Source organism: Euphorbia lathyris, chromosome 3 (assembly GCF_963576675.1).
Source record: "Euphorbia lathyris chromosome 3, ddEupLath1.1, whole genome shotgun sequence".
Taxonomy (NCBI): Eukaryota; Viridiplantae; Streptophyta; class Magnoliopsida; order Malpighiales; family Euphorbiaceae; genus Euphorbia; species Euphorbia lathyris.
In genome coordinates this window covers 31,291,667-31,314,302 of record NC_088912.1, presented here as the reverse complement: position 1 = coordinate 31,314,302, position 22,636 = coordinate 31,291,667, and the positions used below count along the sequence as shown (strand labels likewise).

Here is a 22,636-nt window from a genome sequence, read left to right as displayed (position 1 = left end):
AGTTCATGCGACCGGCATACTATCGAGAGCTCTAGTGCTATATACTCGTTAGAACATATAGCTGCTCGATTTTCATGTAACAAACTTGGAACTATGTACTCGTTAGAGATATATAGATCTTAGATTTGAACACGGATCGTCGGTGGTGTATGCTTTTATCCTAGACTTCATATTATATCCACTGTAGTCTTCGGATCTCTACAGTACATCTATTTTTCACAAATATGCACATATGCATAAGTGTCCGGACGGTGAAGAATAGAAACACTTAGATATGATTCAAATGGATGTCTTTCCCTCTTAACATTATTCTGTCCATTATAATTTGATTAGCTTATCCAGTCAGGGTCTCTTTGGTTGGTATTATCTCATCAACCTCGAGGTATCCCTTTCTAAGGTAGCTACATCAGACTAAACTTCTTAGAATAAGTCTAGGGTCTATAAGGATAAACAATAGTCAAGAAGCGCATCTTCATGACGTGAGTCTCACATTAGGAAAAGGCGAGATCAATCTACTTTTCCATCTCGTGGTCGCTAAAGCACACATGGTATGGGTCATATGTTATGGTGTTCAATTCTTTTCTGAAGAAGAGCATGTTATTAACACCATACAGAAGCATAGGTCTAGATGTGCCTGAACATCTAACTTTAGTTCATCACTTATGATGATCACTTCTGGCTATGACAGAAGGCTATAAGTTATCGCAAACTTGCCCTTTTAGATTACTTGTTAATCTTTTTCATGTATTTGTAACACATATTATCTTGCACCGTAATAGAAACACTTTTCCATGTCTATAGCAAGACGGCTTCTATCATTGAACAAGCTCTCGAAATTGCTCAAAGACAGCCTCATCCTTCATTTATCATCACATTGACGAAATGGGGGAAACTGCTCATGTGAGTGAGCTACATTCTGTCTAAACATGCATTTTGAGTTCATAACAGCAAATATTTACAATTAAATACTCGCACTCGTGTATTGATGAAAATTCATAAAACCTTTATTAATAATTCATGTCTTACAAATAAAACAATGAAGAATGAGAAGTATACTTAGGTCCTAAACAATCCTTGGGATCTAACATGTTTAACATAACATCTCTCTTGACTGGTTTGGTAAGGGGATCTGCCACCATGTCATGAGTAGATATATACTTCACATTAACTTCTTTGCGTGCAATTAAGTCCCTGACAAAATGATTCTTAATTTCTATGTGCTTTGATTTGCTGTGGAACCTCTGGTCCTTAGCGAAAGCTATAGCAGATTGACTGTCACTGTTAACTATGACTTGGGTTTGACAATTGGTTACATTCAAGTTGTTTAGGAACCGATTCAGCCAAACAGCCTCTTGAATTGCTGATGAATACGATACGTATTCAGCTTCTATGGTGGACAGGGCTACACAAATTTGTTTCTTGCTACTCCAGGAAATCGCGCCATTTCCTAGCAAGAACACATAGCCTAACGTGGACTTTCTTTCGTCCAAGTCTCATGCCCAATCAGCATCCGTGTATCCTCTCAGATTTAGGTCTTTACCTTGATAGCATAGAGAATAATCTGCTATTCCTTTGAGGTACCTCAGTATCCTCTTCACAGCTGCCCAATGTGCTAGTCCTGGGTTGGACTGATATCTACTCACCATCCCAACGGCATAACAGATATCAGGTCTTGTACACAACATGGCGTACATTAGACTACCTGCGGCACTTGCATATGGAACTTTTTCCATGCTTTTCTTTTCGTTTGGATTCTTTGGACACATTTTGGTACTTAGGGTGATGTCCTTAGTCATCGGGCTATCTACAGGCCTACTTCCACGCATACCGAAATGATCAATGACTTTGTTAACATAAGTCTCTTGAGACAGTGCTAATAGTTTCTTTGATCGATCCCTTGAAATCTTAACCCCAAGTATGTATGCGGCTTAGCCCATATCTTTCATTTCAAAACTTGAGTTTAGCCAAACTTTGATTTGGTTTACAAATTCTATGTCATTTCCTGCTATCAGTATGTCATCTACATACAGAGATAAAATGACAAAATTTCTACCCGACCGTTTCGTGTAGACACAATGGTCCTCTTCAAGCATCTTGAAGCCATTCGAAATCATTTGATTGTGAAAACGAAGGTACCATTGCCTAGAGGACTGTTTAAGGCCATAAATTGACTTTTTCAATTTGCAGACCTTATGCTCGGAGCCTTTTACCACGAAGCCCTCTGGCTGTGACATATAAATCTCTTCGCTCAATTCTCCATTGAGAAAAGCAGTCTTAACATCCATCTGATGTAGCTCTAGGTCTAAACTTGCTACAATAGCTAAGATTAGTCTAATAGATGTAAACCTTACAACAGGTGAGAATGTCTCCTCGAAGTCTATTCCTTCCTGTTGTGTATAGCCTTTAGCGACAAGGCGAGCTTTGTACCTTTCGATACTATTGTCAGCCCTTCGCTTCACTTTGAGAACTCATCTGCTCCCAACAGCTTTTCTACCCTTTGGCAGATCAACCAGTTCCCAAACGTGGTTGGATCTCATAGAATCTAGTTCCTCTTGCATTGCTATAGTCCATCTGTCTTTTTTCGGAGAAGTGAAAGCTTATTTAGCATTTCTAGGTTCCGCGTCATCATTTGGAGTTACTAAAAGAGCTGTGCCTTCGATACCAAATCGTCGACTATCAACTCTTTGCCTTTTAGTACGGCGCGGTTCCGAGATTTGATAAACTTCTCTCATGTATTCATCATAACCCGGAATCCTATCTCTTAGACTTTGTCCCAAATTCTCACAAGAATCAGGAATCAAACTCCCACTTAAATAAGGATCTGTCACATTCAAAACGTTTTGAGGTTCGGAACTTTGACCTTGTTCTTGTTCCTGGTAGTGATCGGTATCATTACATTGATCCTCAAAATTCCTCCCACTCAAATGGAGAGGTCCGTTTGAATCTATTTCCTCAAATAGAGTGAGATTAGTGTCAACTTCTCCTAGCTTAGGAAACTCATTCTCTAAGAAGACGACATCTCGTGATTCAAATTCTGTCACTCGGCCTTCACTATTTTCTCCCACTAGGACATATCCCTTTGATACGTCAGGGTATCTTATAAAGACACACTTTCTACCTCTTGGGCCTAATTTCCCAAATTTGCTAGAGGTATCATGGGAAAAAATAGTACAACCCCAAGGTCTGAGCATACTCAAATCGGGTTTTCTACCAGTCCACAGCTCATAAGGAGTGGAAGTGACAGTCTTGGAGGGCACTCAGTTTAGAACATATGTAGCTGTGAGCAAAGCATCTCCCCAATAGGAAATAGTCAAGTTTGCTTCAGCCATCATAGATCGAACCATATCAAGGAGAGTTCTATTTCTCCTCTCAGCAACACCATTTTGCTGCGGAGTGTATGGGATAGACAACTGATGCTCTATCCATTTCTCATCACATAAAGCTTTGAATTCATCTGAAAGATATTCTCGACCTCAGTCAGTTCTCAAAACTTTAATCTTCTTATCTAGTTGGTTTTCAACAAGGTTCATAAACTTTCTGAAACAACTCAAAGCTTCAGACTTGTGAGACATCAAGTAGATGTGACCATACCTTGTATAGTCATCTATGAAGGTGTTGAAGTAGTAGGCCCCATGCCTAGCCCTCATATTCATTGGACCACAGACATCAAAATGAATTAATTGCAGAGGAAATTCTGCCCTAGTACCCTTCCCGAATGGTTTTCTATGCATTTTTCCTTTAAGACATGGTTCGCATGGAGGTAATTCAACTTTTCTTAAACTACCTAGTAAGCCCTCTTTGGCTAAACGATTCATGCGATCTTGGCCAATGTGATTTAACCTAGCATGCCATAAACTAACATCTTTATCCACAGAAGAAGAAGTAGTAACAGAAAAATTATTGGAGTCATATAATTCAACATCCAAAATAGTCAAACCATTCAGTACATATCCTGAACCATAGAATTCATTATCCAAACTTAAATGCAAACTGTTATTAGAAAAAAGAAAGGCAAATCCAATTCTTAACAAAGAGTTCACAGAAATAAGGTTTCTCCGAGTATTCGGAGCATAGAGAACATCTTGTGGGAGGAGAGTTTGACCACCACGTAGACTCAATCTACATGTGCCAATCCCTTCGACTGCAACTCTCGAGTTGTCTCCCACATAGATCCATCTAGAACCAACTGGAATTCGTCAGAACTCGACAAAGGTCTCTCTTTCCTTCGTCACATGGTCCGTTGCACCTGAATCAACAACCCACAAAGGATCATGTTCAACTATAAGAACAGTGCTAGATACATTTATTTCACTCACACATGAGTTAGTGTAGTGTACCTTAGGAACTTTGCAATCATTTGCATAATGTCCTTTTTCTTGGCAGTTGAAACATTTCACACGTGAAAGCTTCGGTTTCTTTCTGTTCTTTGTTCTCTTTCCCTTTCTATTTTCTGTATTCACAGGCTCTTTGGCTTGCTCTTTGCCTTGGCCATAGAAGCGCTTACGCTTTTGCCTTGGAGGATTGGAACGCCTCCCACTTGAGTGGGCTCCCACATAATGGGTTTCAGCATTGATCTTAATCGATGCCAGGCGATCCTCCTCTAGCTCAAGGTGGCGACAAACAACATCGAAGGTTTGAATTGCTTTGGTGTGGGTTAGGTGCACCTTCATGTGCTCCCAACTGTTTGGCAAAGAGCGGATAACAGCTTGCACTTTCTGCTCATTGGTCAACTGATGACCTGCTTCATTCAGCTCACTGATCATGTTGGACATTTCTCTTAAATGTTTTTTCATTGTATGATCAGGCCTCTTCTTGTAAGTGTCAAACTTAATTGTCAATGAGCGGAGCCTAGTCAGAGACACACCTGCAAATTTCTCCTTCAAGGCATCCCATCGGCCCTTGGCTGACTCAATCTTACAGAATTGCCTAGTGAACTCATCATTCATGGCACTCAGCATGATGATGCGGGCAGTGGAATCCTTTTTCTTCCATGCCGTATAATCTCGGCGAAGCTGAGCAGTTGCACCATCCTCAGGTTCGGCCATAACCGTATCCAAGTGAGCAAGCACATCTTGCTCTTCAAGCACATACTTTATTTTTATTGACCAAACCTCATAGTTATCCCCATTTAATTTCAGGTCTTTGTTGAGTTCAGCAACTATAGACTTTCTAGCTGCTGCCATTGATGACTGATCTACAATGGTATTGCACGACTTAGTAAGAAGTTATTAAAGGTTCAATACACGCATTAATTCTCTAGACAACTTATATCTAATCAATCAAATTTTCATTCTAAATTTCGATTCAAAAATGAGACCGAAGTGGCTCAAATTACCCTTTACACTTTAGTATTAGATCCAACTAATTAGATACATTAATGCTTAGAGAATTTTGTTACTCACAAGTAATGATTTTGCAACTTATTACAAAAATATGGTTGTTGTAAGGAATTAAGATGACTTTTGATTTATTATTTCGATCTTAATGTTGACTAATCTTAACTACTAAGGTCGAAGATAATCATTAAATCAATAATAACTAATCACTGATTTAATAAATCGCAATTAAATGCTCACATAAAATTATTCAAGCTCATCAATTACAATCCAACATACCAAAAATTATCCAATCAAAATCGAATAATAATTAAATTAGGATCCCAATGGTTATCCAAACATATTTGAATAATCACACCATAAATAAAAAATTATCCAAACATATTTGAAATTTTTTTTTTATTAAAAATCTATTAGAAAATAAAAATTCCAATAGAAATCCTAACAAAAATTATAACACTGGAATAATAAACCCCAAAAAAAAAATTTGTTCCAAAAATTAAATCCACAACCACACCAAAAACAAAAATGGTTCATTTAACCAACATAAAAATCTTCCATTTCTTCCATGTAGGGAATTTCTCCTACACGGAACGGGCGAGGGAAGGAACGAATCACAGATCTCCTTAACATTTTAGGCATCCCCCCGAAAACCCTAATTAAAAGAGATTGTATAAACTGCTCATCCAAAATTTTTGAAAAAATACCCAAAAAGCAGAAAAAATTCAGAAACGTGTTTCTATAAAAAACGGGAAAAAATTGGTCACGAGAAGAGGCCCCACGTGCCCACACGCGCATGGCGCGTGTGGAGGGGCCTCTGCCACGTGGCGCGCGCTGGTTGGTCCAACTGGCGCCAGCGCGGCACCGGCTGGCCAACCAGCGCCTGCCGCGTGGCGGCTGGGGGAGACACGCGTTTTCTCCCCCCTAGGTGGCGCATGAAGGCCACGCGCCGCCTTCTCGGCCGATTCCGGCGACGAAAAATATATGGAACCTAGGGTTTTCGGGGTCTCTGGACTCAATGGTGTGGTCGATTTTTCGATTTGACGAGCGGAACGAAAAATCAAAAGGTAACAGAAACCTAAAACGGGTTTAATTGAGTAAAACACGTTTAAATCGAACCCTAATTCAATTTAATCACGCAATCAATCAATTCCAGTGTATAATCATAAAAAAATAATAACAATGAATTATTTTTAATTTTTCAAAAAAGATTCAAACGCAAACGGATTCGCGGAAAGACGGAATACTAGATCTAATGGCTCTGATACCAATGTCGGGATAAGCATATATTCACAACATATATATTTATCCGAATAAGTAAACGGGTTTACGAGTTACCTCTTGTAGCGCAGATCCCGTTCTTGATTTGCAGCGGAAGGATTCGGATCAATCACCCGATCTAGTATCACCGATCAAGCCTTCAACCATGCCAATAGAATTGGGAGAGGAAGACAATTTGTTCACGAACTAAAGCGACGACGAATCCCAAAGAGAGAGAGGGGGCGACGGCCAAAAGGAGGAAGCAGGAGAGAAAAATTCTCTCTTCTGTGTTTTTGAGATACTGTATCTCTAAAACCTAATTCCTTATTCTCTTCTAATTCTCTTAGAATTATGATAGATTAGGGTTTTTATTTATACTGAATAAATAGATCACCTAAGCCTAATTCTTATTGGGTTTGGGCCCGTTCCATTTCGGGCGGGTCTAATTGGATCCATATCCAATTAATCCCAACACTTATAATAAGTCTATTATTTTAATTAATCTTCATAGCACATAGAGCATGACTTAATGTGTATTGATCCTATAATATGACATGTAATATGCAATAAAAAAAATCTCTAGAAAGACATGTAATATGAAACGGAGTGAGTATATCACTAATATTTACAAATTGCAACAATTTTACTTATAATATTTGGATCAATTTTTAGTGAGTATTAGTGGAGCACTCTACGTAATCATGAATCTTATTATCTCTACTTCACTCATGCATCACGTTATTACTCATCCATAATATATACTACCTCTGTTTCATATTACATGTTTTTCTAGAGATTCTTTTTTGTTTCATATTACATGTCATTTTATATGACACGTAAGTCATCTTTTTTTCTGCTATAAAACGCGGGTTTATGGAAATTAATTAGAATAACGGACTTATTATAGAATAAATAAATATTGGAATCAATAAATAAAGGATAACAGTTTCTTTTTTATAATATCCTTAATTTCTATACAACTATCTAAAAAGACATGTAATATGAAATGGAGAGCGTAAAAGATAGTATAAATTTTCTTTAGACAAATATACATACATGAAAAAATAAAAAAAATAAAAAATACTAGATAAAAAGGACGAGTAGGCATGATATATATTTTTTTTAATTTTTTTTGTCCATATGCATATAATAAAATATAATAAAAGATAACATGACGTACAAATGGAGTGTAGATAACCCTCGATGAACCATTGACCTATTTAGTTCAGCTGTTAGCTAATAGTTATTACTCTTGCAGTAAACTGTTTGCTATTGCTGTTAGCTGTTTATTATTAGCTGTTTAATTATTAGTGTTTGGTAAAATTATATTGAATTGCCGCTGTTAGTATTTAAAATGTCTAATATGGACATGTTTTAAATTAATCAACAAACAAATTATAAAATAAAAAATATATTATACAAATTAATAAAAAAATTAAATTAAAAAATATAACGCAATAAAACCTTATTTTTTTAGTAATTATGTTTTAGAAATAGAAATAATGTTAAAGTATTATATATAAAAAAGAAATAATGTTAAAAAAGAAACATATTTTTTATGGAAATAAGAAGGATAATGTCATCAATAACACACAACTACAAACAGTTGTTTATAAAAAGCTCTAAAACGCTGCAGTTTTCAGAGAAAATGTTAAATACTGCGGTTATATAAACATAACGACACGCTATATTTTATGCAGTTTGGAGTGAAGCGCTAAACGCTCCTCCGAAAATCTAAAACAAATACCCTTTTAAACTAAAAGTTTAAACTAATAATTCAGACTTAAGAATATCTTTTATTATTATCTCATGCCCATCTTATATGTGTTGAAATTTCTTATAATAAATCAGAGTTGACAAGATTCGAAGCTTCGTCCATTTGGTTTTAAGAGGCTGTTATATCTTATCAAGGAACCATTTGAACCAAAAGTTTAAGCTAATGACCTTGTTTGGCAAATAGTTGTTAGCCGTTAACTGATTTGACTAGCTGATTTTGTAAATTTGTTTGGTAAAACTTAGCTGATTGCTAATAGTTGTTTGTGTGAAATGACAAATAAATAAATGGTAAAGCCTTTATTTGAGATTAAAGTGTAGTAATTAGGGGTAAAAATATCATTCAAAAGAGAGGTATCAATAAGCTAATTGAAAAAACTTATAAAACCAGTTTTTTCAAAATTAGTTTTTTTTTTACCCAATAAGCCATTCAATTATATTTTCACCAAACACCACTATTAGAGGTTTGACTGGTCAAAACCTCTATAGTGGCTTAAACCTGTACTTTAAGATGTGTGAAATACATCTTCTGCATTTAACTTATTATTATTATTATTTTTGCAACCGATTGATCAATTGATTACATTTTACGCAAGTCAGGGGGCTAACTGAACATTTTATGCAAGTCCAGGGGGCTATCAACACACTTTGAAAGTTCAGAGGGCCAATTAAGTCGAGTGCCCTAAATGAGTCGAGGTCCACGTGGCGAATAATCAATGGTGTGAGTTTGATGTCAACCTAAAACGGTTGTATCGGTACAACCGTAATCCCGCAAATTAAGACGTAAGATTCGAGCAGAATGTGCATGACTTTAAAGTCTTCCTTAACTAGTCTATATGCTCGATGATTACTATTTGAAAGTGCAATATCTCATTAGAATACGTGTAATATGATTAAATTATATTAGTATTAAAAGTAAAGAATTAAGTAAAAACTTTAAATAAGTATTAAACAAAATTAATCAACTAAAGTTGTTTTGAGTGATAAGTATTTTTAATCGAGCTTAAGTTAGTTTTTTCGGATTTTCTTTCTAATATATGAAAAAAAATCTTTATTTCGAACTGATTAAATTATTTTTTTTTTAAAATATCATGTAAATATAAAGAACATAGACTCGCAAAATTATTGAAAGAAACGGATTAGTATTTGACATTTAAATTAGGTCAATTTCAAATAAAATCTAGTGATTTCACTAATTTTCAGATAAAGGACTGTTATTTACTTTTTGTCAAAATGAGGATTGAGGTTTTCAACTTTAGCAAAATAAGAACTACTAATGTTCTAAGCAACTTTAATTCTTTAACTTTTTTATTTTAAGGTTATTTAGATAAAGTTTGGTAAAAAGAGAGAAAATTAATGTTTAGAGAGAGAAAGTTCAAAAAAAAAAGATTTTCGAAAATTGAAAATATAGTTCCATAGGAAATATGACATTAAACAACTTTAATTCTTGAAAATTTTCATTTTCAGGTCCTTAAAGATGATTTTAATAGCATTAATCCAAGTGTGAAACCTTAATCATCGTTTTGTCAAAAAGTAAACCAGAGTCTTTTATTTGAAAATCAGTGAAATCACGGGGGTTTTATTTAAAATTTACCCTTTAAATTATTTACGGTTGACGTGGAGGCAATTATCCAGGATGGCAAGTTCCGGTGTCGGAGAGCTGGGGAGTACATCAGCACCGTGGATTGCGTATTGTGAAATCAAGAACATCTACAGTTGGGGTTATGTGGTCCCATCATTAGACTGTGGGACCCAAAAATATTCGGTGCGGGATGATGCAGGTGCATGTGAGCCGCCGCTATGACAGTTTGAGATACCCCTCTAAATGAAAGTTGGTTTTTTGCGTAACAACCTTGTGAATGAATGGCGTGTGTTTTACATGCAGCTCATTTAACTTCTAACCTCACAGTCCTCACCTAGTTATTAAGTATTTTTTGGTATGAAACATTGCGAGTTTAAATTTAGAGATGAGATTAAAAACATCTCCTACGTCACGAGCAATTTTATTTTTAACGTTTAAAATTGTATAACTTTATTCATAATATTGTCAGTTAAGAACAATTTTATCCATAGTGTTGGTAAATTTGATCAATTTTAGACATCATTATAAAACACAAATATTTTGTTCATTATTCTGCATCAATTACATAACCATTGTTTCTAAAAAAAAATATTTCATATTTTTTGTTATTTTATAATAGAATTGGAGATTAATATTTTTAAATTCGGTGAAATATTTAATTTTTTTTTGTCTAACTTGTAAAAAATACAGTATATTTTTAATATATATATATATATATTTTTTACGTATAATCATATGTTTGTGATCTTTTACTAATTAGTGATAAAAAATGGCACGCATAGAAAATGTAGATGACAAGATTCATGACCTATAAGACACAGTTCGGTGAATTATTTCTCAAATTGATCAAACTTATCAACGTTAGGGGTAAAATTGCACTATTTTAAACGTTAGAGGTAAAATTACTCGTAACTGTAAATGTTAAAGGTATTTTTATACCTTACCTAAATCCACTTCCACTCCCCTTCCATTACCTCTATCTAAGCACATTGTAAGCGTTGGTTTGATTCAATGGTTGCTATTTGTTGTTGTTGATAAATGATAAATATTGTAGTTGATTTTTGTACTAAAGGAGATTATTCCAAGTCTTTTTAAACATTTTTTTACCTCCCGTTTGAAATTGAAATGAAAATAATAATCCGAAAAGTTGAACCAAATGCGTATTAAGTCTAGTCTCCACTAATAACGATCACACTAAATTTGCAATTTATCCTTAAACCGTTTATTTGTTTTTCATTTCAGCATTTTCTAATTTCATATTGAAAATCTAGTTATAGTTAATTAATATCATTTTAGTTTAATTCTCCACTCTATCAAAATTTAGCATTTATCTATAGATAATCTATAAATTCTATTTTTTTCATATAAGGTAAATTCCACTTTAAATTTTTATCAAAATTTCTAATTTAACCTGATTTTTTAGAGAGAATAAGTTTTAGTCTACAAAAAAACTCAATATAATTTTAGCAAAAAAATTAAGTTCTCAGTTTAATTATATATGTATATAAACTTACCTTTTCAATTCAATTTAAACGGATTGGTCAATTTATATTACATAGATACTTGTTTTTAGAAGATTATATAGATTCTTTATTTTAGAAGATTATTTTGAACTCAGTTGGTCTATTTTATACTCAATTTACAAAATTGATTAGGAAAATTTTCAATTGGAAGCAACAATTTTCTTGTGACCGAAACATATATATCAGTATTTGAATTTTTCATTTTTCATTTTTGGTATCAACCAAATAAGCATCAGCAGCCAAACTTTCTAGAAAATTCAAAACTTTGACTGTAATTGAAAAAAATATAATTAATGGAATTCAACCCATCATTCTTGCCATTTAATGGTCCCTCTCCGAGTCACGAATCATAAACTAATTTGGTATTTAGCTAGAGAAGAGGATATCTAATCCAAGTATAACGTTTTTGGCAAGTGGAACTTAACATTTTGAGGAAAATATAAATCTTATTGTGTAACATATAAAATATTAAAGAGTTAATTACAAATAATTATCACGTGGTTTGGCCCATTTGCAGATCAGTATCTGTGATATTTTTTTACAAACACAATCCTATAGTTGTAAAATTTTACATGTTTTTTATTTTGCCAAATTTGACTGATAACAACCTCAAAATTAAAATTTTCAAGAATTAAAGTTGTTTAGTATCATATTTAGTGTGGAACAATATTTTAATTTTTCAAAATTATCATTTTTGGAGTTTTATCTCTTTAAACATTATATCTCTTTCTCATAAAAAACAACACCTAAATAACCTCAAACCTAAAAAATTGAAGAGCTAAAGTTGCTTAAAGTATCATTTAACTCTTGAAAATTTTCATTTCGAGTTCGTTATCAACCAAATTCTGATAAAGTGAACTCAAATGCAAAATTTTGCAAACCGTAGAATTGCGTTTGCAAAAAAAACCCACAGGTCCCAGTCTGCAAATCAGTCAAATCACAGAGTAGTTATTTGTAATTAACCCAATTTTAAATTTATCCCGAAGATATCAATTTCATCCTACGTGATAACTCATAGAAAAATCCTTGATCGGAGCTCTTCCCTGTGAGGCGTCGTTGGGTTCGATCGGGGACACTCTGATGCTTAAGTTAGTAATGATCTTGAAAGAATAAACTATAAGAACAAAGTTGGAAATAAGAATGTGTACCTTGAATACCTCGGAGTGTGAGTATTTATACTAGATTCCATAACCATCGGAGTGGTAAATGAACAGTCTTACATTTAATGCATTTTAATGTATTAAATATACTTTATATCCGAAAGTTAGAGCATTTAATGAGCTGATTAATGCCACTTGATTATCGCTGTTTTCTAGGAAAACGGTTGTATGGCGGGGCGGGCGTATTTGCTTCGAATGGCGGATATATACCCTTATATTATGTCGGATCCCAGGTGGCGTATCTTCTGATGTACACCGTATCTTGGCTTAGGCGGACGTGGCTTTAAAGTTGTACCTTTATGCCATTTAGTCATTGTGCTTATGGGTTTCTTAGGGTTTGCCCCTAAGGATAATTTTCAGATGTTATCACTATGTTACCAAATTTTTTAAAAAGCCAGTTTGCAAAACTTGATAGGAAAAAGGACCAAATCACAGTCTTTTTGTACGGTTAGACATAAGTGCATGCATCCCTTCGTATCAAGTAATAAATTCCGATTAAGACCGGGTTATCTAATCCATGAGAGCTACATATAGCAAGTATTGTGCTACCAAACTTTACTTAATGCCTAGGTGGTAATAAATGTGAAGTTTTGGTATTTATGTTAAACTACTTCATACTATACATACTCCTAACTAAACTGAGGCATCATTTTAACATGCATTGCAATGAGATTGATCTAACTAAGGTGATTATAAAATTCTAATTTGATTTATGCAAGCAATTACGTGGTTCCTAACTTATTTTTGCTAATTGCATTTTGTGCTTATCAACCATTTTAGCCCCACTAGGAGTCGATCCTAAATTTAGAAATTAAACACTCGTATATTATGTTGTGTTGTCAATTCTTACAGTTGCCAAAGGTAGAACTCCGATAAGACATTATGAGTTTCGATAAAAACAATGTAATTGAAACACGAATGAAATCAAGATATAAGCAAGCAGGGCTGGTTCTGACATTTTATGGATCATAGAAGAAATAAGAGATTAAAGACCTTTAATAAAAAAAAAATTGTACTTAAAAGTTTAAAATAGAAATTTGGACCCATTTTAGACCTAAAACATCATATTATTTGGTCATCTTTTAGACCTAAATGGATATTATAACTAGGGCTATAAATGAGTTGAGCCGCGCATGAGCGGTTCGGTGGTCGGCTTGATAAAAGCTTGGCTCGACTCGGCTCGATTTGTAAACGAACCGCTCGTGAGCACGATTTACTGGCTCGGTTTGTAAACAAGCCTAGCTTGAGCAGGCCAAAGCTCAGTTCGAAAGCTCGGGAGCAGGCTCGATTAGAACATTTATGAACAAATTTTAGTTTTGTAGAAAACTATATAATTTTGTATTAGTTCACAAATATCTAAACTTAATATTATTTCATTTGGTATTAGATGAGTTCGTTCACATATATAATAAATGAGTAATAGACGAACTATTTGTAAGCATCTTATTTATTTATTCACGAATTTTATTTGTGAGCTTGTTTATGTACACAATTAAAGAGTTATTTGCGAGCAAACATCACAAATATAATTAACGATTTACTCACAAACAATTCATGGTTAGATAATTTTCTTAATGAACCAAGTCTAAAGAGGATTTTGGGCTCGAAACAAACTCGGAGCTCGGCTCGAGCTCGAGCTCGTTAATTTTATAGCGAGCCGAGTTTGAGCAGGTCAAAGCTCGGCTCGGCTCGGCTCGATTACATCCCTAATTATAACTACATTTATGATAAAAAAACTATTATATATGTAGTAAAAAATAGAAATTTGGACCCTCTTGATATGGGCCTTGGACGACTGCACTTTTAGCCTATTCCATAAGAAAGCATATAATTAAAGTAAAAAAGTAATAAAATTGAACCAAAATAGAATCATGGGCACGAACACTCGACACATCATAATGCAAGGTTTAAGGAAGTCCTATAGATCATAAGAGAAGAGAAAGTGTGCCCTTAAAACACTTCTAACCTGGTCCAATGCTTCATCCAGAAATTCAAAGGAAAAACTTTTGTTTAGTGAAAGATGGAAGATGAAAGAAGCTTCAATGGCTGATGCACGATAGAGGAATTGATTGCAAGTTCTGGTGTGTTGCAAAAGGAAGCTGATACCTTAAAAAAGATTCTATGGAAACATCTTTTACACGTGGATCAATGTCACCTTTTGGATTTGGAAGATTCATGGAATCCGTCCGATTTAAAGAAAGGGATATTCTCTAAAGATATTGTAACACCCTGGTCCAATATCATGTAGATATTGTCCGCTTTGCCCAAAACGCGTCTGCATGTATTGGATTCACATCTTACTAATAAGCCTCAATCACTCTCTCTCCATTTCCGATGTGGGATTCAGTTCATTCCTGAACCCATCGCCATCTCTTAGGGCCGCTCCTTGCTCAGGCCTTCTTACCCAGGCGACACCCACTCCGGACCGGATCGTTACAGGCCCACCAGCTTCCGCCTGGTTCGTCCCCGAACCACATATCGTACGTGGAGAGTCGGCTCTGATACCAATTGTAACACTCTGTCCAATACCATGTAGATATTGTCCGCTTTGGCCCAAATCCAACACCTTGGGCCTCACGGCTTTAAAACGTGTTTGCATGTATTGGATTCACATCTTACTAATAAGCCCCAATCACTCTCTCTCCATTTCCGATGTGGGATTCAATTTATTCTTGCCCCCATCGCCATCTCTTAGGTCTGCTCCTTGCTCAGGTCTTCTTACCCAGACGCCACCCACTCCGGACCGGGTCGTTACAGATACAAATTGCATCCTTCAGGCATGTGAAAGAATCCCCACTGTTCGTCCCAACAACCGTGGGATCAATATAGACGGTTGCGCAAAGGACAAAGCGTGCCGTTTGACACTTCAAAAGTCCGAAAGTCGCAAGTGACGCAATTATAAAATCTCATTAAAAATGGGTTCCCGTTATATCTAGAAGATTACTCAAGTTTATAGTCAAATTTATTTATCAAAGGATGCAAAAGTTGTTGAAAACCTGTTATGATCAGGTCATAAGAAAATTTTGATATTCTTGAACTTTACATGAATGCTCGAAGGACCTCGAATGGGAAGACTTCTGTTGAAGAAGATGCATCAAGGCTTAGGGGTGAGCATCGGTTCGGTTCGGTTACTAACCGAACCGAAGTTGGTGCTATTTTCACAACCGAACCGAACCGAATAAGATTGGTAACCGAATTTTATTTAACCGAAAATTTTCAGTTCGGTTCGGTTACCGACCAAATAACCGAAAACTCATAATATTTAATTTTTGTTTAATTGATTTTCAAATAATGCTTTATATAAAAGTTACAATTGAAGAAATTAAAGACTAATGAACCAAAATTTATATATATACAGATAAAAGTATATTTTTTAGGGGTTGAATTTTATAGTTTATAAGTTATTTATACTTTGTAAAAATAAAATTATATTTTTTTATATTTATATAATAAATTCGGTTCGGTTATCGGTTATACCGATATATTTTTTTAGTAACCGAACCGATAACCGATTATCAAACTAAGTCAAAAATAAAACCGAACCGAACCAGAATGTTAAAATAACCGAACCAAACTAAAATTTCTACCAAATAGACCCATATTCCTATTAAACCAACCCACAAATCCTAAAAGACTCTAACCCATTGTATATTTTATGTATACACTTAGATCATCACCAACCTAACCTCAAATTGATATTGGAAAAAGAGATTTGGTGATAGTAGTCTCTTCGATCATTATCAAGTTGTATTTTTATTTTATTGAATATAGTTTTTTTCTCATACAATGTTAAATAATATATATTTTTTTTGGTAGGATTAAATAATATTTTATTAATATCTTTATTTTTTATGTATATAAATATAATATTTTATATCTTTTTTGTTATCTAGTAGGTTTAGTAGGGTTAGGCTATGCTTAAGTAAATCTTACTTTGTTTTGACTAACATAACTTAATTTGTTAGAGTGGATGATAGTGAAAAAAACAAAGAAAACTTTACTTTATCAAAAACAAATTACAACCATAATAGAACTTTTTGGTTGCAGAGGGAAAATGAGGAGAAAGGATTGGGAAAAAAATAATTTAGCAACATCAGAATAGAAAAATTGAAGAAAATACTATGTGATGTTTCAAAAAAAAATAATGAAATGGGTAAGAGATTGTTGGGATACATATCTGTCCAGCCAGATAAGTTATTTCATATACTCCTCTACTAACTTTAGCTCCGACGAACAGGAACAGCACCTCAGTTCAAATACCGGATCACCTTTTATCCATTTTATCCAATGAGAGCCTAACGAGAAAAAACTGAAAGGTGAGTCAAAATAAGGGTTCATATTTAAGAGGCAACTAGCCCTTGGGCCGGAAATGACTACAAGGAAATGCAAGGTTTCACTGATCATAGGACGAACGAGTCGATTTCAGCTTTAATTGGTCGCTCCACAGTTTCCTGTATCTTGGTAATCTTCACTCAGTTTACACTCTCTCTTGTTCCTCGCTTTTTCTATGCTTCCTCTCTTCTTCTCCAACTCTCACTTTCAGGTATCTGCTAATTCTCTCCCTTTGTATGTAATTGTTTCCATGATTCCCCCCTTTTTTTCTTTTGAATTTTTTTTTTTGTGTTTGGCGTAATTGGTTTTGCGTTTCTTATTCTGCAGCTTTGCTGCTGCTGCTCGTTTTGGGGTTTGGAAGATGGTGTAAGCGGCTTCTTGGAGTCTATTCATCGGCTTCCGCTCTTGTGTTCTACAATATAATCTTCCTTTGGTGTGTTTATTTCATTTTCGTGAGACAAGGTGATCATTTTTCCATACTTCAACTTCTTGCTGAATAATTCAAATTTGGCTTTTTTTTGGGGTCAAGTTTGGGGTGATGATTACTGATTGCTGATATGTATGATTTGGGTATGGCACGAACAATAGAAAAATAAAATTTGTGCTGAGCTTCTTTTGCTTACTAGTGGTATTTTGCTAATGAACTTGTAACAAGCGCTTGTTCGTTAGGATAATTGCTAGGATGTGCAAAGGTCAGACCATCAAAATTAAATAGAATGAAGAAAAGAAAAATTAGGGAAGCATATATTGTCGACATTCCGTTTCACAATTGGAGAGTCGGAAGATTTCTTTTCTTGTGTCAAAGATTTCGAAGACAAATAAAATAGAAAGAAATACCTCCTAGAATCCTTTGTTCCCTGGATTTATCTTTTTTTTTTTTTTTTTTTTTTTTGCTGCTTACTTATCTCATGCTCCTAAATATATGCTTGCTCTATCGTCTGATGTTGGGTTTTCAGTGAGCTGATCATGGCCCTAGTGTGCAAAGATAGTTGGAGCAAAATACTAATATGACATGTTTTTATTGCACATGAAATACATTTTTACTTCTCTTACAGCCACTTCACGTCTCATTGATGTCATGTTCCAAGTAGAAGTTGCTATGCTCTTAGTTGGTCTCCGCAGGTTGCTCTCTCTTCCTGCTTCTCATGTTCATTTGGGTATAGGGAAAGTGCTTCATTTTGTTTATTTCTTTTCCAGCCATTTCCTTCAATGTATTAATTGAGTTGAATGTTTTTAATCTCAGTATCCTATCAAGTGATCCTGGTTTCGTAAATACTGGATCTTTGCAAACAGACAGTGAGATCAAACCTTTTGAAGTTGAAGCTCAAAATGAATTCGTAAGTTTGAACCTTGAACTGATCCCGTTAGTTGAATAATATGACCATTATAATCACCATACAACTTGTTCAGGAACTAAACTTCAACAGGTGGCGTATGTTATAAGTCTGTCTGGTCATTTTAATTTGGTTCTTCTTAATATTTTCAATCGTCTTGATCTTATATTAATTGGCCATTGAGTAATAACGCTTTGCAGGGTTCACTAGGTCTGAAGAGGATTAGATATTGTAAGAGCTGCAAAGCATATGTGAAGGGGTTTGACCACCATTGCCCTGCTTTTGGGAATTGTATAGGTGATTACTGTCATTTTATCACAATTTCCCTTGTTAATTTGAGCAAGGCCATTTCTCATTTACAAATGGCTTTTGATGTATGATGCTTTTTTAATACTTTAGATATGCTGTGCAGGGCAGAATAATCATGTCCTTTTCATAGTTCTTCTACTCGGATTTCTTTGTACCGAAGCTACTTACATAATGTGTTCCTTTCAGTGTAAGCGTAGGCAGGACTCTTACTATGTGCTTTCTCTGCATGCTTATATGGAGAAAAATAAGTATTCATCTGCTGCATTCCACTAATACTTGTTCATACATTCACTTGTTACATCCAGTTGTCAGGGCTTCCCATGTGCTCAATGGAACCAAGTTTGAGGTGGGCTATTAATCGTTATCATTGCTGGCAAAGCTACTATTTATTTTCATGTAGTCCTTAACTTATAGTGAGCATTAGAACTAGCAGCTTTGCAACTCTTGTGACCTTTTTGATTATTCATTTATTTTAAATAGATCGGTCTTGCTGGGAGTTTGGTCATCAGCACATTGCTGTTTGCTCTTCTCCAAGTCCTGTGGCAGGTAAGCGTGTTTTTCCTTAATGTTGAACTTCTATATTACTTTTAGACCCCTAGTTATAATAATGGAAAGTATCTTGCTGAAACATCTAATACAATTCAGTTTTATGAGCAGGGTATTTTTATGGCATGGCATGTATATTGCATATGCTTTAACATCAAGACTGATGAGTGGGTAAGTTCCGATTTGATAAGTATAAGACATGTATTAGGAGTCTTATTAGATATATCAGTACATGACTTACATAATAAGACTCCTAATACATGTCTTATTTTTTTTTTGGTAGAAAAGGAAAAGAAAAAAGAAAAAAGAAAGCTTGGCGGCGGCGGGCCATGAAGGGACGTTAGGCGTTACTACCCTTCCTGTTTCCCCTAGTTTCATCTCTCATCTTCTCTTAGAAGATAGGATTGGGGTTAGCTTCCCTAGGCTAATTCCTGGGTAGTTTGTTGCTAATACATGTCTTATACTTATCACGATTGAATGCTTAAGTTAAGTGGAAACCATCTATGTCTCTGAGTGCACAAGGGAGGAGAAAAGTATTCTGTTTCGTGGGACAATACTGCACCCTGATTCTGAAACCTTACCTTGATTGGTATTTTATTGGAAGAGCAAGAAAAATGTCAATTTTTTTTGTAAAGATGCTGATTCAGTTTGCAGTATCAATCTTTCTGAGCAATGTATTCTTTTTATTTTCTTCAGATAAATTGGAAGAAATACCCAGAATTCCAAATCACTATTGAGTCCCAACCAGGTAATTTATCTCTCTCTATTGGTTGTTGCTAAGTGTATATACAGAATCAATACTTCAAATGAAATCTTAAGTTTTTTGCAACCCAGGCGGAAGCTTTACAATAATGAGGTATACAAATCCATATGATAAAGGTATTATTCAAAATGTGAAAGAGTTTTCAACAAGGAGAGATTGATAGGACTAACAAAAGATTTTGCTCCACAACCATTGCATGGTTGCTCACTTTCTCACACTGCTCAAGCTCCTATATTTGCCACCAAACATTCCTTGATTTGGTAGCGAAGGAGCCTTAAGTTATAGAATGTAGTTACCCTCAATGAATATAAGTTCCTGTAAATCTTGAAGCACTTTTGTGAATATTCTTTGGTAGTAGGAAATAGTTAGTATATGTTTCTCTTCGTTGTCTTGAACCAAGGTACTTATTTGTCTTGTGAGATAAAAGTTTAAACCATTGGAGATAGAGATGTATTTTAAAATTTCCTAATTAGACTTTTTCTATAATATAATATGATGAAGAAGCTTGTTTATACACTATGCATATCTACGCTGTTTTGAGGAAACAAAAGGAATTGCTCTATATACGAAAAAGTATCTCTTCTTATCTAACAACTTGTGTACTAAAGCTTCAATCCAAACATGGACGTTAATGAAACCAGTTCCTAGAAAGGTTTTCTGGCAAAGTCTCTTATCTTTATGTTTGTAAACGGGGAGGGGATTCCCCATCTCGGTCGAGAATCCCCGAAAAAAATCCCCATGACACGGGATAGGGATAATTTTATCTGTGAGTGTTGAGGTAGGGGCGAAGTGGGGGATATTGCAGGGATCCCAGTCCTCGTCCCCGATTGTCCCCACTGGCGATAAAATCACCAAATTAGTTTGTTATTATTATTTTTGATATTGTATCTGCTCAGAAACTTTTCTTTCCCTCTCTCCATTTGATTTTTATGCTTCCATCCACCGTTGCTTCTCTTCCTCTACCGGTGATCTCTCTTTCTCGCCAATTATCTGGTTCTTCTTGATGGTTTCCTCTTGTTCTCGCCAGCGCCATTTGGTCTCTCCTGTTCACCTTTGGTCCGGTGACCATCCTCTTTGAATTTTTCACTGGAACTTGCTCGATTTTAAGGTTAGAGCTATGCAGTTTTTTTTTTTTTTTCTATAAATCAATTGACTCATTTAATTGTCAGATTTGCTTGTTTTAATAGATTCCGATTCTCAATTGACAGTCGAGTTACTGTTGTTGGTTCTAGAGATCTTGTTTCATGTGAATGATTGATTCTTCCTAACTTATTGATCCCAAATTATAAGTGGGTTAGAGGGTTTTTATCAATTGGGTTCCTTTTTATCATAAAGGTAAAATGCATCTATTATGGTTGAAAGGCTATTCATTTTATAACTTGTGATTGAGTTGGATAAGAAGATTCAAATGGGTTCATCTGGGTTCTTGATATGTGTTCTAATTCTTGTTTGGAATTGGTTTCTTTCTGTTCATGGTAGAATACTAGCATTCATCCATGATAGAGATTTTTAGATTTTCTTTGCCAAAGGATGGGCTAAGAAATCGGGGATCCCCGCGGAAGGGGGATAAAGTTTTTGCGGGGATAAAGTTTTCACCATTTCATTTTCAGGCCCCGTCCCTGCCCTGTTTACAGCCCCACTTTGCCCCTGCGCCGAAAGAAGGGAAGTAAATAGTCGTGGTGATGTTTCCCCATTCCCATCTGTGTTAAAAGCTGCATGTTTGTCCCTAACATAAAGCTAGAATCATATACGATCGTAGTTGTTATATTCATAAGAGAATATTTTTGACTGAAATTTAAACTTTTATTGATGAAAACAAGTTAAATATCACATCACATAACTCACGAAAACGACACATTTCACACACATTTATTTAGAGTGTCTTATATGGCAAAGCAACTCCATAGGAAGATCACAAGTAACTTAGCCAGAGATTTCAATAGCCTTCACTTGAGGTTTCTTTATCTCCTCCTTAGGAACAGTCACAGTAAGCACACCATTCTCAATGCTAGCTTTCACCTGATCCATCTTAGCATTCTCAGGCAGCCTAAACCTTCGTAGGAACTTGCCGCTGCTCCTCTCTATTCGGTGCCACTTGTCGTTCTTCTCCTCCTGCTCTTTGCTCCTCTCTCCACCAATCTGGAGAATTCTGCCTTCTTCAACCTCAACTTTGACCTCCTCTTTCTTGAGTCCAGGAACATCAGCTTTGAAAATGTGAGCTTCTGGAGTCTCTTTCCAATCAATTCTTGTGTTAACAAATGCTGAAGTCTCTTGATTTGAGACTGCCATATCAGGAATTGCAAGGTTGAAGACATCCAGCGAAAATGGATCGAAAACACTGCTTCTTAGGCTTGGAATGAGAGACATTTTTGGAAATTGAAGCTTAATATAGAATGTTGCAAATGGAAGTTTTTATTAGTTCCACAATGGTGTTGGATGGATAAGCATTAAGCATGGTCTGTATTTATAGTGGTTGGGGGAGGATTCTAGCTCTTCTACTGTGATATGAATGATTAAGTGAAATAAAGCAGAGAGCTCAAGAGATTTCTGGAACTGCCTAGTCATCTTTTATTCTTGTGATCTTGTCTCATATTTCATATTGGTTTTAATTATAAAAAATTAGGGATGGTGCTAGATACTTCCCTATTCTATAAGCTTCTACAATGCTTCTTCCTTTGAGATATGCAAGGCTTATAATGGCAAGAGAATAAATTTAGG

At 35.1% G+C, this 22,636-nt stretch overlaps 2 protein-coding genes across 8 annotated transcripts; one reads left to right on the top strand and one right to left on the bottom strand.

Moving 5' to 3' along the window:
* The first annotated feature begins 16,682 nt into the window (after positions 1–16,682).
* Positions 16,683–20,363, top strand: LOC136222091 (uncharacterized). Of its 7 annotated transcripts, none has more exons than XM_066009564.1 (12): positions 16,683–17,177; positions 17,294–17,428; positions 18,022–18,088; positions 18,210–18,303; positions 18,501–18,597; positions 18,713–18,796; positions 18,915–18,955; positions 19,090–19,155; positions 19,267–19,326; positions 19,439–19,564; positions 19,852–19,903; positions 19,975–20,363. In XM_066009564.1, the coding sequence occupies exons 1-12, from the start codon at positions 17,018–17,020 to the stop codon at positions 20,076–20,078; spliced, it is 1,086 nt and encodes a 361-aa protein (XP_065865636.1). In that variant the 5' UTR covers positions 16,683–17,017; the 3' UTR covers positions 20,079–20,363. The 7 variants fall into 7 exon arrangements, 4 of the variants coding, with proteins under 4 accessions (XP_065865636.1, XP_065865638.1, XP_065865639.1 ...); XM_066009566.1 differs by having other exon boundaries at positions 16,686–17,177; positions 19,990–20,363; XR_010685496.1 differs by having other exon boundaries at positions 16,687–17,177; positions 19,439–19,744; positions 19,990–20,071.
* A 1,336-nt stretch (positions 20,364–21,699) lies between these two features.
* LOC136222092 (class I heat shock protein-like) lies at positions 21,700–22,418 on the bottom strand. Its single transcript, XM_066009569.1, has one exon. It carries the CDS (start codon positions 22,283–22,285, stop codon positions 21,842–21,844), a length of 444 nt encoding a protein of 147 aa, XP_065865641.1. The 5' UTR covers positions 22,286–22,418; the 3' UTR covers positions 21,700–21,841.
* Between the last annotated feature and the right edge of the window lie 218 nt (positions 22,419–22,636).